Consider the following 17,576-nt stretch of genomic DNA (forward strand, 5'->3'; position numbering starts at 1 on the left):
AGTTGGTGCTTTTGCAAAATAAATGACCCCTGCCTTTTATCTGCTGCTCTGGGGTGCTTTAAGGAGCCACGGTTACTGGAGATGAGGAGGATGGAGATGACACTGTCCCCTCACACCTTCTAGCAAAACTTTAATCCAGAAAAAGGAAAGATACTACTCTGGATGCACGCAGATGGAGAAAAAGCCCCCAAAGGTGGAACTCACAGGAACTGGATCCATGAGGTAGCCCACTCCCTCATTCAGTGTGGCCACTCGCCCCGCCTCCCCAGTGGCACAGCTCACTTTCTCCATCCTTATAAGCCATATCTGAAGCAACCATTGCCCCTCGCCCTATTATTCTTGGCAGATACCCCACACGCACAGCACCTGACCTTGATCCTTCTGTTAAAATGTATAAACGTTTGCCTCCACTTCGCTCTGCCTTCCTCCTCATTCTCCTTCTCCTCCTCCTCCTCCTCTTCATTCTCCTCCTCCTCTTATTCCTCCTCTTAAAAGTGCTGGGGATCAAATTCAGGACTTCTTGCATGCCAGAAAAGAGCTGTACCACTCTTGCATCTTCAGCCCCCTCGGTCCCCCACCCAACTTACGATGTACTCTTCCCTTTTATTTTGTAGGTTTATTTTTATTCTTTTGATACAGGGTCTCACTATGCAGCTCAGACTCACAGTGCTCCTGTTTCAGCCTCCCCAGCACTGGGATTACCACCACACCCAGTTTTAGGGCTGGCATAGCACTCCCAGGGACCTGGGGCCAGTATGGCTTATGGTTCTGGGAATCGAACTCAGGTCCTTATGCTTATCAAGCAGGCACTTAGACCACCAAGCTATCTCCCCAGCCCAATTCCTTCCTTTTTGCTCTGCTTTTTTTGTTGTTGTTGTTGTTGTTGCTTGTTTTGTTGCTGTTGCTCTGCTTTTTAAAAGATTCATTTTATTAAGTTATTTAAGTTAAACAGTAACATTGCATGTTTTTATCACAACATGATATGTTGAAGTATACATGCATGATGGGGCTGTGAGATCTAGCAGTGAGCAAATGTATGCCCTCCCCTAGTTCCCTTTTTTGTTTTTTTAACTGAGGCCATATAGCAACCATGAGCTATAATTTTTTGGAGCTTCCAAGGTACTTTTTATTGGTATAAAACCAAAATAAGGTAATGTAATTTTCTGGTCTGCCAATTAGCTATATAGAACTACATGGGCGGGGAAAAAAGGGCTTTTCTGTTGCAATTTCTTTATTGAGGGGAAAAAAGGAAAATAGTTTGGCAGATGTGGTAGGTGACATTAAATACTGCTTCTGGGGCTGACCCAGTAGCTCAGCAGATTGAAGCACCTGCAAGCAGATGCAGGGGTCAGGGATTCAATCCCCCTGGCCTGTTGTGCCGGCTCCACCCCCGGGGCACGCTGAGACAGCAACTGAGACTGGGCGTGGTGGCGCGTGCTTATAATCCCAGCTCTTGGGAGGCAGTAAATAGGCTGATCACTGTGAGTACGATCTAGTAGTGAGGCCCTTCCCTAAAATACAGGAAAAAAATAGTGCTTCTGCATAGGAAGATCAGAAGGGATTCACCAATGAGATGGAAAATTGAAACTTTCAACATCTGCCTCTTTGTGTTAATAAATGACCTTTTACTGAAATCAAAAAAATACTTTTCTCCCTCAATAAAGAAAATATATAAATGGCTGAAAAATATTTCCTTGTTTTTCAATTTTACCAGTTTTATCAGAAGCTGTAACAATATCAGATGACTTTTTACTTGTTTGATAAAAATTAAAGAATTATTTTGTTTTAGTGCTCTCAAATTGCCTTTTAAAAGTCTCAAGAAAGCAGTATATTATCATTCACTAGTCTCTGTAGTCTCTTACAATCTATTCCTCCCATGTAGCTGCAATTGATTATACATCCTTTGACCGACAATGAGATGAAAAAGGGCTGGCCAGATAGCTCAGTGGATTAAAGCTCCTGCTTAGACAGAGCACAGCAGCTGGGATTCAATCTCCAGAGTGCCGTGCTGCCCCCACCCCCAGGCGCACGAGATGGTGATAGGGACTGGGCACGCTGGCCCGCGCCTGTAATCCCAGCACTTTGGGAGCAGAAAACAGGAGGATCACTACAAGTCCAATCTGTGTAGTGAGACCCTGTAGACCTTATAGATTCTGTACTAAATACAAAGAGGGAGAGGAAGAAGGAGAGGGAGAGGGGAAGGGGGGGGAGAGAGAGAGAGAGAGAGAGAGAGAGAGAGAGAGAGAGAGAGAATGAAAAACCTTACCCCAGTTAGAACAGCTCTTAGCAAGGACAAAGAGAAGTTGATGAGGATGTGGAGAGAAGGGAACTATTATGGTAAATAATATAGAAGTGCCCCTAAAAATTGCAAATAGAACTATCTCCTGATCCAAGCATCCCACTTCTAGGTATGGCTCTAAAGGGTATGTAATCAGCATGTGGGGAGGTGTCTGCACCCCTGTGCTTACTGCAGCAGACTTCAGAATAGCCCAGCTGTGGGAGTGACCTAGGCAGATGTGGTAGGTGACATTAAATACTGCTTCTGGGGCTGGCCCAATAGCTCAGTGAATTAAAGCTACTGCAAGCAGGCGCAGAGACCAGTGGTTCAATCATCAGGCCTGCCATGCTAGCCTCATCCCCAGGGCACTCTGAGACAGCAACTGAGACTGGGCGTGGTGGCGCACACCTGTAATCCCAGCCTTAGGAGGCTGGAAACAGGCAGATCACTACGAGTCCAATCTAGTAGTGAGACCCTGAACAACCTGTAGACCCTTCCCTAAAATAAAAAAGAAAAGAACATGTGGTATGTACACACGGTGGAGTACTAGTCATCCTTGCAAAAGAAATTCTGTCATTTAAGAAGATGGATAAAATAAGCCAGGCACAAGAAGACAAATACTACATGATCTTACTGTTGTGTGAGAGCTAAAAAACATGGACCTCATAGAAACAGTACAGTGGTGGTTACCAGAGCCTGGGGTGGTCGGGGGAGGGGGTAGAGGTCAGGACCAGAAATGTTAGCCAAAGCACCTTCCCGCGCTCCAGTTCAGCTCATTCTCCTGCCTCTGACTCCTCCATTCTGATAGAAATCCTGTGGCTGAAGCTTCCCTCTTATGATCATTTCATAAGCAATGTCATTTGTTCCTATCCTTTATCAATGAGTTTGTTTACTCCTTCTGTGAGGTGCCCTGACTTTTTTCCTTTAAAAAAAAAAAAAAAAAAGAAGTATTTTGGGGCCAGGGATACATAGCTCAGTGCCACAAGTGCTTGCGTGCCTGGCAATCACAAGGTCCCTAGTTCAATCCTGGATACTAAAACATAAAAATCTTCTGCACCTATCTGGCTATTCCTGCTGCCACTGTGGGATGGAGGCTTTCTCCAGCCTTCCCTGTAAGCACTGGTAGGTAGGTCCCATTTTTCTCATCCATCCTCATCCCTGCTGGGAGGTGTCAAGCACTGTGCTTGTTTCACCCCAGGCTGCTGTGCTCCCAGTCTGCTCCCGCAGCTTGGACTCCTCTCCTGAACTTCAGGTCCACCCACCACATCACATGCCGTGCCTCTCCCTGCCTAGGATGAGGGGCTCTAGACCCCTCAATCTCAGCAGCTCCAAATTCAAATTTTTCAATTCCTGGACATCCCCTTCTCCCCTATCCATCATCTACTGTAATCTCATGGCTGATAATGGGTCTCTGCTTTCATTTTTATCTGCTTCCTTTCTGTGGTTTGCTGTCTCGAACCAGCAGGTCAGTCAATGAAGGTCACCTGGGAGAGGAGCGGGGAATTGAGGAGGGGACAAAGGACAGGAGACGTGAGAAATGGAGACAAGACAGGATTCTGATCAAGTCTCCTTTATTCAGGGGAGGTGCTGGGTATATATAGTGGAGGCATAGGGAAATGACGTCGGCGGGTAAAAGGCGCGAGTAACTAGGCAACCCGGCTATGACAGAAAGTCCCACCTTCGGGGCATAGCAGGAGACTTAAGGGAAATAGGCAGGGTAAGAAGAATTAGGAGCTTAGCTCAGCGGAGGTAGGGGAAGAGGAAGTCAGAATGACGCCGATGCACCAAGAGAATTTTATAGGTCAGAGGCACTCAGGGGACCATTAAGAGATATGTGGCACGGAGTCATGTTGTGGCAGATTCACAGGATTTAGAAAGACTCACTTGCAATAGTATTGGGGCCTGGAGTTATTGTGCCTCCCACAGTCTGCCCTGCTGGCAGAAGCCACAGTGCCATGTCTGAGTTACTCTTGTTCTCAGCACTCCGTGCTGCCACTGGCATTCGACCCTGATGCCAGTTCCCACTTCACCTTCAACTTCTCCATCGCCCTTCCGGGCCCTAGCCACGCTGTGTCTCCCAGCCTTTTCCTACTTTGCACCTCTTCCAGGAAGCCTCTCCAAAAATCCGTCTCTGCTCTAGGCCTCCGGGGGTTGATTCCATCACATTCAGTTCCCCGGCAACTTATCTGTCTCCCTCTGGAGCTGTAAGATCTTTGTGGACAGAGATACTCCTATCTGTGCAGTTCTAACCAGCACCATGAAAACACTTATTGAATAAATGAATATACTTGTACATATACATGACGGAGCATGTATACGTACTCTCCAGTGAGTAATGCCCCGAACATATAACTGTCCAAGGATTTGTCAGCTGTTTGTATGGAAAGACACAAAACTGCCTCAGGGCCTTTGCATTTGCCTTTTCTATTGCCTTCCTGATTTCCCCAGGTCAGCCTCATCATATCAGAGACATCTTATCTGTTCATCCTATATAAAACAATGCTCCTCTGTAACAACACCCTTAATTCTTTTCTTCCTCCATAGTATCTGCCACCATCTATCACCTTTCACACAGTTATGATCTAAATGCGCTCCCTTTTGTACAATAGTCTATTACCAGTAAGGGTTCTGTTTTGATTACTTGATGTTCCTTGATGCCAATAAAGTGCCTAGCTCTGAATTTATGCTCCAAATATTTGTTGGATATATGAGCTGAATAACTAACTGATTTGAATAATTAACTGATGGAAATTAGCAAGGAAAGGAAAACACCAGGAACAAAGGGACAAAGGAATGAATTCTCATGTTTTCTTTGCCCACCTCATTTCTGGGCCTCGTTTGTATTTTTCTTGGCTCCAATTTTTCCCCAGTGTTCCACTGTACCTGAGTCAAGGTACAGCTGAATCCACACGTAGCCAGTGAGGCCCAACTGACCACAGACTGGCGTGAGTGTGCGGTCCTACGTAAAGGCAACAGGTACAAACGCGCAGTGAAAGTCTGTGCATGATAAGAGGTCCCCTATCAGGAGACATGCTGTCCTAGGGGCCTTCCTTCACAGATATACACATGTTCACCTGGAATCCCACAGGTCTTGACTCTGCTGGAAAGGCCCCAGCTAGAGGTCAGGGAAGCAGCTGGGCCAGGGCAAGCAGTTCCCAGGGACACCAGCCTTTTTCTGCCCACTTGGCAAGAAGGTGTAGAGAGCCTTGGGAGATGTGAGTGTCCTGGGCCCCCCACTGCTGCTGGTGAAGCCTCCCCTCCACTGGGAGAGTGGGCCTGCTCTCCACTGCTGTGGTGGTCCTGCAATAGATCTGCAGCTTTCAGGTTGGGAAGGAGACATCTGATGATAGCAGGAGGGCCCAAAGGACATGCCGGAGCCCAACATGGCTGTGCCTACTTCTAATTCTAAGGATTGGGAGATCTGTGAAAGCTTAAGTGTGTCTCTCTTATCCTGAACCCAGCATTGGACCTGCACATAGGGCCTCAAAAATGCTTCTGACAAACCAAATGGCCTATTGGAGAGCCTCATAATTGTCCCCATTGTATAGAAGCAGCCACCACCTGCTGTGCCTCCCACTTCTGCTGGACCAAGGCCAGAACTTCTGCCTCACAGGAGGCCAGTCACCACATGTGATTTGCTCATTGTGTTGTGTTCTCTGCTGTGTCTTTGGTGTCAAGAGCAATGCTTGGCACATGTAGCAGCTCAGCAAATTCTTGAATGAATGAATGAAAGAATGAATGAATAAGGTAAGTAGATAAGTGAATGAACAGATAAGTGAATGGGCACATGGATGAAATTCAGACTTCATGTATTCTTCCCAAGCACACAAAGCAGAATCTGGTTTGAACTTGTCTCTCTCAACAGATTGTCTGCCCTCCACAGGGCTGCTTTTTCTCACCTTGGGATCCTCTGCACCAGAGACAGTGTCCACATCTAGTAGATGCTCAATAAATACTTGTGGACTCAATGAATGACTTCAAAGGCTATATTTTTAATTATCATTTTTCCGTACTCTACTAGGAGACAGGGTCGTGTGCAGGCAAGTCACAAGTCCCATCTTGAGAGTGGGAAGCACTGAAGGACACAGGCTCTTCTCACAAAGCAGAGAGTTAGCAGGTGAAACAGGAGCACATTGATGGAAGGGCGAGCACTTGCTGGCACCTCCCCTCCTGGCCGGCAGGAAGTGAGCTGGGAGCCACCAAGCACAGGGCTTCACACCACTGATCACTGAAACGTCAAGGTCAAGGTGGCCGAGACAAGCAGAGGTAGCCAGATCTTCAGGAGCTCTGGAAAAAAAAAGTAATTATAGGGTCAGGATAACACTGCTGTACTTCTGTACAAATAAACATCAAGTGCCTCCTCTATCCTGACCAATTAGCCAAGGGTACCTTCACTGGGCTCATCAGCTAGAAAAATGAAGCCTTTGCTTCATCTGCTGTGAAGACCAGTAAGAAAAAGATGGTCCCTGTAAGTGGAAAAATGGGAGAAGGTGACCTCCTAGGTGAACTACTTTGAAAAAGCCAGTCTCTTCTCTGACACTGGGCTTGGCACCTCTCAGCAGGGCTCTCTTGTGCAGTGCGCAGCCTACTCGGTCATCCTTAGAGACCCTGAGGGTTATTCGCAGAGGGCTAGCACCTTAGGAATTCCTCCAGTTTTGAGCTCCCTAGTCCTGGGCTGAACAGCTCAGTAAAAACTCCAGGATGGTTGAACAGCCCTTGGATCTGGGTGCCAGGAGCCTTTCTTGGCAATGGTTGGGTGGAATTTTTATCTAGATTGTCAAACCAGTTTAGTAGCTGTGAGAATGACAGGACATAAAAATGTCACCAGTTCTGTGTCTTTGTGGTTTGAGAATACAAGAATACGAGAAACAGAGTTTCTTGTTTGCCTGATGCATTCACCCAAAACTAAGCATGGTTTTTGGGGCATAATGGACCTCAACAAATATTTGTCACCTGTTGAGCAAATTCTGGAAAAGATATTTGAGATGAGCCACAGAGCTTTGGGGCTGTCAGCTCTGTGCATATCCTGTGTTCGTCTGCAAATGTCAACACATATGCACAAATACATCTTCATGTTCTGCGTTCTTGTGTGCTGGGCCGAGGGCTGTGGCTCTGTGCACACTGAGACAGCATGAGCAGAGCACACAGGGCCAGGCCCAGGCCTGGGCAGTTCTGCAGGCAAGTTGTCTCTTTCAAGCTCACACCAAGCAGGCCAGCCACTCAGCATGCTGAGGCCCCAGACAGAGCAGCACCCCGGAGCAGGACCTATACAGGAAGGGCCTGAACTTACCCAAGCTGCTGGAAGTGGCCCTGGAGACTATGGCCTGGGCACCTTTGGGAGGAAACAGAAAGACCTGTGAGGGCAGGAGGATGACTGGCAAGAAGCTTGAGATAGTGCTATCCTTCAGTCTACTCTTCCTGTGGGCAGAGAGCTCCTGCTGGAACCCAAATCTGACCAAGCCACTCTCCTGCTTTGGAACCATGAGGGCCTCCCCACTGCTTCCAGGAAAAAGACTGAGAAGCTTTATCAAGGGCTACAGGCTCCCACTGTCTGGCCTTACCTGGTCAGCCTGTGGCCACACCACTTCCAGCCTGCCTGGCCTTGCATCAGTCCCCCAGCAGGCTGAGCCCTTCCTACCATGGGCTTTTTGCCCTTGCCGTAGCATCTGCCTGAGATTCCCTCCCTCTGCTCACCCTTCCCCATTTCCTCTTGGTTGATTCCACTTTACTTTCCAAATCTCAACCAAATTGTTCCCCAATCCCTTAGAGCAGGTCTGGTACCCCTGTCATAAAGAGTTTGAAGCCTCTATACAGTTTCTCTACTGCACATTGGACAATTCAGCTATGCACACCTAGGTGAGAATATTTGAATAGCTCTAGCACTGATCTGTAAACTTCATGGCTTGTCACAAGATCTCCAAGCCCTGGAACCAGGTCTAGGGTGCAGTAGGCACAGAACCACATCTGTGCAATGAATGAGCAGATGAGGGTTCTCCTGCTCCCAGTTCTTTAGTTCACAAAAGACCCAAAAGTGCCAACTCTGTCACCCTCCTCCTCTCCAAACAGCATTCCCTGTGAGGAACACTGAGGAGGGACTGGCTCTCTCACCTTTCCGAGTGATGGGACCCAAGTTGAGGACACGGGATTGGTCTATGAAGCCCCCAGATCGGAATCTGGTCCCAGTGCAGGTCTGCGGGGAAGAGTTACAGAGAAAGCCTTCCATGGGGGAGGGAAATTGAAAGATCCTAAAGGGAGGCAGGCTGTACTCCTCATCCTCCCACTCCAGACTGAGGCTTGAGGCAGATAAGAGTTAGGAGATCCTGTTCCAACACTACTATTTGTTAAAATCTCAGCAAGTCACTTACAATCTCTGAACATCTCTCCCTGCTTCGAATTTGGGGCTGGTTTTCTAATGTATACATATATTATAAACTCTTTTATAGAGTTTCTGTGAAGCATTAAAATGCCAAAGCACTGAGGCGCACATGGGTCCCTGAAATTAGAAGATAAGCTTGCAGGTAAGCCAGAGAGTTTGTCAGCTGAGCACACAATGCCTGACCCTGATTTCCCAGGTCTCTGGTCTGGCCACACCCACCCCATCTTATGTTCCTTATGTGCTGGTGCTGAAAACGAAAGCACAGCAGAAATGTTTGTTTTCTTTGAGATCCCTGACCTGTGGTTATAGCAGAGAGGCAGGCCCAACAGGCTGAGGTGGGGACTCACCGGTTTGCATTTCTCGTTCACAGTGTCACACAGGTAGACTTCACAGTGCAGGTAGACTAGGTCATAGTTTCCAGCAAACCGGAACATCTGGACAGAAAATCGGCCCTGGGGGGATTCCCCATTCTCCACCACTTGAATAGTTGAGTCTGAAGTCTGTGGACATCTGGTGAGGGACAAGTTATGTCACAGAATGCAGCTGGCTAAGCAAAGACCCTGGAGTGAGACTTCCTGGGTCACAGCATCGTGCTGCTACTATTATCCATGTGACTTTGACATACTTGATTTCTCTATGCCTCAGTTTTCTCATCTGTGTACAGGAGATAATAATTGTAGCCCACACCAGAAGACATTTATGAGGATTAAATTAGATAATTTTTCAAAGTGCTGAGAACAGGATGAGACATCTAATAGATACTATCTATATTTAATGTTAAAAAAGTCATTACCGCAGCGTTAAAATAGTCATTTTGTGATTTCCCAGGAAATGGCATTCTAGAATTATTAGCTAGCGTGTGCCATCTATAATGTGCCTGTTACAGCAGTGGAAGGAAGCCTCAGAGAACTGAGTGCTGCTGACCAAGCCCACGTGTGCACGCCTAGCTGCGCACATACACAAGGCATCTGGTCATGTGAAGAAAATCTCAAAGCAGCAATACACTCACACATGTGCACAGGCACCGAGCATGGAAAACATGGTGCCCAGGTACCCCCCTGCTATTTCACACCTTTTGTTCAAAGTTTATTTCAAAGAAAGCCTGAATGTCAGTGGCAAGGACTGAGGAAGAAACTTCCAGGACGGCACTCATCTGCTACCCTTGTGTCCCCGATCATTTATATCTCACTCCAAAATTGCAAACCTTGATTAGCAATATAAAAGCCCAGTGAAGCGGAAGACCAAATACTCTTATGGACTACTGAACTGTTTTAGAATATTGTGCTGAGTTTACACACCTATAATATTTAAATGATGGAACTAAACAAAAATAGGGGATACAGATGAATGTCCATTTTGTATCTATGTATTCAAAGTGGTTAGGATAGATATATAGTTACATTCTCTTAATGAACAGAATGATTTGTTCTAATGGTGTTTGTAAATAGGATATCAAGTCCGAATCTTGTACAGCAATTAACCACTAGGAAGAATGTATGCAATGTGCTAATTATTGAAACTGTCCTACCAATTTGATTTGAAACTGTCTCATTGCTATTTGTTTCTCAATAAAATTATGGGGAAAAAAAATAGCCCAGAGGTTAAGCAGACCTTTCAACCAAAAGGCAGAGAGGGGCCCTGGTGGCCCAAGCATTCGACCCAAGCAGAGCATCCAGGTGTCCCCTGTAGTCACTCTTGTCCCTTCTTCACACAAGAGGTGATGGCAGGAGGGGTGAGACCCTGACAGCCTCCTAAGCTGGTGGTCCTCAACCCAGCCTCCTTGCACTCCCAAACCCAATGCGCATGCATGCACCTGGAACTGACTCCTGCTTTTTTTCCTCAAACTTTCCCATTTTTCCACAACAGACACACTGTACCTTTACACTCAGTGAAAACAAGTTTAAAACTCCCTGCATGGTATTATCTGTCACAGCTTAGGAAATTACTCCCCTGATTATCTTATTTGCATCTCAGAACAATGCAACGGCAATGCCAAGACCTGTACCCAGGTCTCTGTGACGTGTCGCTCAAGGTCATGTCAACGCTTTCCAAATCCTGTTTCCTTTTGCTTTATCCAGCTATCACCTTGAGAAATGTGTGCCAAGCACCCCATCATACGAATTCTTACGTACTTTCTCCCTTCCTTTAAGTTCATCTACATATTCTTACTGAACTGTATCTCTTTTCTAGAAGGATCTTTAGGCCATGAACACAAGTGGTAATCACATCGCCAGCATCAGCTGCCGTAGGCAGAACGTGATCGTGAGGAGGACGACACAGCCAGCGAGAGCATAGGAGGCGTGGCTAATGGCAAAAGTTTCCCAGCAGCATTCTGCTTCCTTGTTGTTGCATAATGAGACACCGAATAACAGAGTTAGGAACACCAGACTGCACCCAGGTAAGAATGTCCCTTCAAGGAACCCAGGCAGATGCTAGATCTGAAACCGGAATGGACAGACCACAAGCTCTACAAGATGCCTTCTTTATTAAAACTGCAAGTGCCCTTTTCCTTCTTCTGCTTTGTTTTTCCTTCACATCTTTATCACTAACATACTGTGCCTTTTATTTTGCTCTCATTACCAATCCCTCCTTCTGTACTAGCGACGAGGTTTTAGCCAATATCCATAGAGCCTGGCACACAGCTAGCCTCCATAATAGCTGCGTAATGTAGGGATGAAATGTTCTTCACACAGTGCGGGTCACAATTACTGAACGGCCCTGCATAAAAGGGAGGGGCCCATGTCTTCCAAGTTTCAACTGGTCCTGGGCCCTCCATGCCCACCCCTCAGTCCTTGCAGCAGGTGCCAGGTTGTCTGCTCTTCTGGCTCAGCCCTTGCATAAAGTTCCTCACACCTTCTGAGTCATGGAGTCCCTCAGCCCTTGTTCATCCATCTCTCCTCAAATAGAATGTATTTCAAGAAATACAATAAAATCTTCACCAAAAAATATTACAAAAATTACATAGGAAACCAACTACATTGAAATATCTTTTTAAAATGTCAAAACATTTTATATATTTAAACATTTGAATATATTATATGTAACAATATACTGGCAAATGCTCATATATGATAATGCGTTAAATAATAATATCAAGTGGAAATTGTAACACTACAGTAACTAAATGTACTGAGCAGCAAAACAGTTTTATATACCCTGTGAACCCTCTGTGGCTCTTCGCCTCCAAACAGGAAGGAATGCCGAATTTCAGCTAGAAGATAATGAAGAGGGAAACAAGCTTTTCCCTCTATGTTCAAAGAGCCCTGAGCCTGCTCCACAGGCTCCCCATAGGAACCACTGCCTTACCTGTCCTGGATAATGAAGTATTTCATGGGGTCTGTGGCATTGCCACTGGGTGTGGCATAGCAGTTGGTCATTAGCAGTACAAACCGGGACAGGTCACCTCCATCCAGCATGGTGCCCACGTAGAGAAAGGCCTCAGTAGATAGCTCCACTGAGGACCCTTGGTAGGGCTGTATGTAGGCAGGACTCTGGAACAGTGCCATCCGCACGGTGAACAGACCCGTCCCACCCACGCTGATATTCAGGGCACTGCAGGAGAGAGGGTCTGGGTGAGAAGGCCCAGCTGAGAACACCCCAGGTGACTACCGTTTCTGATCAAGATGGCTGACACTCCCTTACAACTTTCTGCATTTGTACTACTTTGGGATTGTGTGCAAATGTAGGTTTTGGGTGGGACTCAAAGCCGCACATCTAGCAAGCTCCTTGTGGTGCTGATGCCATGGGACCATAGACTACAGCGAGAGGAACATTTCCAGGCCCTGACTTGGTGGCCCTGGCTTTTCCATGTAAGCTTTCATGAGGGAACAAATTCTGAAGGAATCAAGTAGGTTCCTTCTTTAGACTCAGCCTCGGGCAGGTTAAAGGGAAGACAGCTACCATGAGTCAGGCAGACCAGTGTCCTAAGGCACCAGCATGGTTTACTCGTACTGACATTAGAAGACTGGGTTTTATAAGTGGGTTACTTTTAACCACATTGAAAATAGCCACACTTGTAAAATTCACTTAGTGGTTACCCAAATGGCACTATAAGGCAGATGTCACACAATAAAGTACATGAGACACCCAGCACATTGAGGTCCAGTTCACAGGGGAGAAATGGATTAGCAGTTTGGACTGGGGTGAGATTTCCACCTCCAACCTTAGATTGATTTGCACGTAGATGCGCTGCTCCCTAGTACCTGCCAAACCTCAGTCGTGGCCACGCTGTTCTAGAACGCTGCTCTACCAAGTGGCATGCTGGCCAGTGGCCTGCAGGGAGCACCTTTCTTTTCCCAAGGCAGCCATGTACCCTCATCCCTGCCCGGCACATCTCCCTGAGTCTCGCTGGCCCAGAGAACATGTGGGTGAGCTTCAAAGTCAAGGTCATAATGGAGGGAGCACCCGGACCTGCAGTGCCACTTTCTAGACTTTATAACTTTGGCCAAGTTTCCTAAACTTCTCTGAGCTTCACTTTCCAATCAGTGTAACAGAAAGAATAATCATCTCTGTACCTCCTAAGGCTACCATAGGATTTTAGTGAGAGGTTCTATGTAGAGTACTTAACATAAGCCTGACATATAGTAAGTTCTCAATAAATGCTAGTTATTATTGCAGCTATTATTTTCCCCAACATTAGCATCCTGATTCATCTTATTCAGACTTTCAATTATATTTAGCATCAACATTCTTTTTTTTTTTTTTTTAAAAAAAAAAAGGACTTCACATAGCACCCATAGGGTGGAGTTGCCCTACCCCACCCCCACCCCAATAAGGCACCTCCCTTGATCCACCAAGTGCCTCCAAGGAGTGTAACTTGTAACTGCTTCTTTAATCAGATATCTTCATTATAGAAGCTAAGGTTTAAATATGGAATATAATTTGCCACAGTTCTTCCATAGCAGGGCTAGATTGAGACCCCTACCTTCCCTCCATTCCAATCCCCCACCTATGTGAAAATCTGGAGCCTCTAATTTTTTATTCTTTCCTGCAGAACTCTATTGTCCTCATCTCACAGGTAAGATGGCCCCAGTGAGGGGTCAGTCACCTTGCCAAAGCCATCTGGTCAGGACAGGGCAGAACCCAGATTTGACTCTGGGCTCCAGGATTCCAGGGTGGGCTCCCTCACTAAGCAATGCTGTTTTCCAGCCCCCAACCACAGCTTCCTAGGGGTAGCAGCTGACAGAGTAGCTGAAGACCTCAGGGGTGGAGGGCCCTGGGATGGAGGCTTCTGGGAGCCCTGGAGGAGGGCCTCCAGGCTGGCCGCACCTGACGATGGGCTGCAGGGAAGTCTTCAGGCTGACTTTCATGTCCAGTGGGTAAGAGCACTCGAAGTTGATTTTGATGTTGATGTCACGAATGATCATCTCATTTGCCAGGTAGAGGGTGTTGTTGTAGGTGGCATGAGTTTCATTCCTCTGTTTTGGGGGTGAGGAGTGAAGAAAGGGCCTTGAGAGTCTGAGCAGCACCTTAAAGCCAAAGCACGTGTCTGGTGCCAGACTCTGAGCTGCATATGCCATCTCCTCATATGCCGTAGCATTAGCTTCCTTGGAGGAAGGCACCATATCCCTGCTGTACAGATGGGGAGGTGACAGAGGTTGACCATAACCAAGCAACTGAGATCCTTCCAACAGTGGATGCTTCCTCTCTCCAAGACTAGAAATCCCAGTGTGAAGCCATCACCACTGGAATTTCACACTCGTGCTTGGAAGATAACAACGATTCGTTCTTCCTGTCTTTTGTTTCTTCCCTTTCTGTTTGTGGGATGTGGGGGCAGTGTTGCACTCACACTAACGTTTCCTTCTGGCTTCCATCAGAAAGGGCCTCTGCCAACGAAGGTGCCATTCTGCCAATAGGATAAACCAGTCTCCTGGGCTCCCTCGAGACAGGAGAACTGCTTCTCAGCTCAGTGCTGATCCTGACTAGCTGGGAGCAATCACTGTTGTTGAGCCTTACTTTGGTCCTTGGTAAAATGAGGAACCATCACCTCAAATCGCCCTCACAAGCCAGCACTTACTGGTCACTTCCTATGTGCTAGCCGCTATCCCAGGCACTTCACTCACACTGACTCTCTCCATCCTCTCAACATCTTTCTGGAGTGGATGCTGTCAAAACCAGGCTAAGTGACTTCTGCAGTCAGTAAATGGTGGACCTGCAGCTTGTCCACACGCTGTGCCTCATACTGGCTGGAACATACCGTCAACACTGTCCCACAGGGACCATCACGGGCCGGGGTCACCACAGACATCCAATCCCGTTCACCCCTCTCCATGAAGCCAGAGCAGCGGCTATCACGCAGATACATGAAGATCTTCTTGAAGCCCAGGTTTTTCAGGTGGCACTTGCCCAGGGACACCTTGATGTCACTGGCTCCACACTCCAGCTTGCGCTCCACGAGAGAGACATCTGAAATGGTAAAGGAGGGCAGGAACGGGGGTCTATGTCTGTAAGTCCTGTGCCCAGCACGACCCCCAGGGACAGGCGGATCTGGCTGGGTCTGCAACCAGCTGGGAGTGCTCAGATCAGCCTTGGGATAATCACAGTCCCCATCTCACAGTGATGAGGTCACAAGATTGGAGCCTGACCCTAGCCCTTCAAGGTCAGGGAGGACTCAGGACATAAGAAAACCTGTACTGTAACAACCTGTGACCCAGTCCTAGCCCTGGCCCAGTGAGTGTGTGGGAGAGCTTCTGGCTACCCTGCTACGGCGGGACCTACTACTGGTCCAAGCCCAGACACAGCATGGGTGAGACCCTCTTCCACCCCTTTGGGAAGCCCCCCACCACTCAGCAGCACCTTCTCCACCCCGACCACCAAGTAGGACTTTCAGCCTCTTTCCGGGTACCCCCAGACCCAGTCCTAGCCTAGGCCTGGAAAGTGTGTGGGAGAGCTTCCTCTCCTGCCTACTCTACCTTGTCCCCTCCAGGCTCAGCTCAGGCCTGGCATATAGGCCTGGAGTGAAACCCTGCAGCTGCAATCCCTGCAGAGAGTGTAGAGGACAGAACCACCCAGCTATTCCAGGAGCAGAACATCTTGCCAGAGGGGCACAACAGGTTCACCTGCAAGGGCAGCAGCAGGAAGGAGCTGAGCACAGCAGCCAGACCCAAGCCAGGCACAGCTGGATAAATCCAAACTTTGTAGATCTGCATCTGAACTTCAGAATGTGCTAAGGTTATAAATGCAACAAAGATCTACAACGAAGGTCAGAAGACAGTGCTACACAAAATGATGAAAGAAACAAAATGCAACCTCAGAACCCAAGCCCACCCATAACAAGTGCACAGAACACTAACACAGAAAAAATTGGGAATCACACAGCTGAAAGCAATGACTCAACGGCTTCTGAAATAAAGAAAGAGCTGCAGAAAGGTATAGAGGAACTCAGATTGGTAATAAAAAAAGAAAACCCTGAATTAACAACATCTGCAGTAAAGAATCAAATGCAGAAACATATGAAAGAAACCCAATGCCCACCCAGAACAAGTGCAGAGGACACTATCTCAGCTAAAATGCATGAATTAATACCATCAATAGTAAATAAGTAACAGCAGAAAGTTATAGAGGAACTCAGAGCAGAATGCTTTTCTGAAATGAAAAAAGAATTCTCAATACTCATAGCATCTGAAGTAAAGAAGCAACTACAGAAACATAGGGAGGAAATCCAATCTGAAAAACACACTGCAGTAAAAGAATTTATAACTGCTTCTAAAGAAGACATTGATAAAAAAAAATAGAGATTACAAAAATGACGGATTCCTTGAAAGAGCAATAGAGGAAAAAAATAGATTCAATGAAGCAGAGTCAAAGAGATATAGAGGAAATTAAAATCTCAATCACAAGCTTGCAAATCCGTTTAAGTGAAAGTGAAGACAGAGTTTCAGATATAGAAAGATGCTGGTGCAGCTAGTGAAAAGGTAAGAAAAGATCTCTTAAAAACAACAAGGAAGCAGGAAAGAATAATCCATCACCTACAAGATGATGCAAAGATGAACAATGTGAGACTAAAAGGCATCAATGAGAAAGGAGTCAATACAAATGACATTCAAAAAATATGGGCAGAAGTAATAGCAGAAAACTTCCCAAATATGAGGAAACAATCTGACATTCAGGTAACCTAAGCACACAGAATGCCAAGTAACCTCAATCCAATAAAAAAACATAATGAAACATATAATAGTCAAGATCCCAGAAATTCAGCACAAGAATAATCTACTGAAAGCTGCTAGAGAAAAGAAGCAGATCACATTCAAAGGAAAACCCATCAGAATTATGGCCGACTTCTCCGCACAAAACATGAAGGCAAGAAGAGCATGGAGCAGAGTACTTCAGATCCTCTATGAGAACAAATTCCAGCCCAGACTACTATACCCTGCAAAACTCTCTTTTACGTTTGATGGAGAAGTGAAATACTTTCATGACAAAGAACAGCTAAAGAATTTCATGATGACAAAGCCAACCCTACACAGGCTACTGAAAGATGTTCTAGAGAGGGACCAAAATGATCAGAATTCCACGAAAGAGATCACAAGCAACCAACTAAATAGGGCAAGCAATTAAATACAGGAGAAAAAGAAATAAACTACAACAGGTAAATAACATGTCAAACGTAAGTCAATACATCTCAATTCTAACCATAAATGTAAATAGACACAATTCACCAATTAAGAGAAATAGAATGGCACAGTGGATGAGGAAACAAAATCCAACAATATGCTGTATACAAGAAGCACATTTAACTCATAAAGATATTCATAGGCTGAAAGTCAAAGGATGGAACAAAATACTACATGCCCCAGCACCTCACAAAAAAGCAGGGGTAGCAATCCTATTCTCAGAAAGTCTCAACTTCAAACCAACAATGATCAAGTGAAATAAAGAAGGCCACTATATACTGGTTAGGGGAAAAATTCAAGAGGAAGAGGT

At 46.4% G+C, this 17,576-nt stretch overlaps 1 protein-coding gene across 3 annotated transcripts in view; it reads right to left on the bottom strand.

Moving 5' to 3' along the window:
* Positions 1-6,250: 6,250 nt before the first annotated feature.
* The window catches only part of Umod (uromodulin), a 24,235-nt gene continuing 12,909 nt past the window's right edge, over positions 6,251-17,576 (bottom strand). For all 3 annotated transcript variants that reach the window (XM_004644215.2, XM_023704381.1, XM_023704382.1), the window contains 7 exons: positions 14,851-15,059; positions 13,923-14,071; positions 11,961-12,206; positions 9,002-9,164; positions 8,387-8,468; positions 7,569-7,610; positions 6,251-6,565 (listed from right to left, as the gene is read on the bottom strand). In XM_004644215.2, coding sequence (XP_004644272.1) covers positions 6,504-6,565; positions 7,569-7,610; positions 8,387-8,468; positions 9,002-9,164; positions 11,961-12,206; positions 13,923-14,071; positions 14,851-15,059 — 953 coding nt within the window. In that variant the 3' untranslated portion in view covers positions 6,251-6,503. The remainder of the gene's footprint in view (positions 6,566-7,568; positions 7,611-8,386; positions 8,469-9,001; positions 9,165-11,960; positions 12,207-13,922; positions 14,072-14,850; positions 15,060-17,576) is intronic.

The sequence above is a fragment of the Octodon degus genome, unplaced genomic scaffold, assembly GCF_000260255.1.
Source record: "Octodon degus isolate 3935 unplaced genomic scaffold, OctDeg1.0 scaffold00195, whole genome shotgun sequence".
In the NCBI taxonomy this organism is placed as follows: domain Eukaryota; kingdom Metazoa; phylum Chordata; class Mammalia; order Rodentia; family Octodontidae; genus Octodon; species Octodon degus.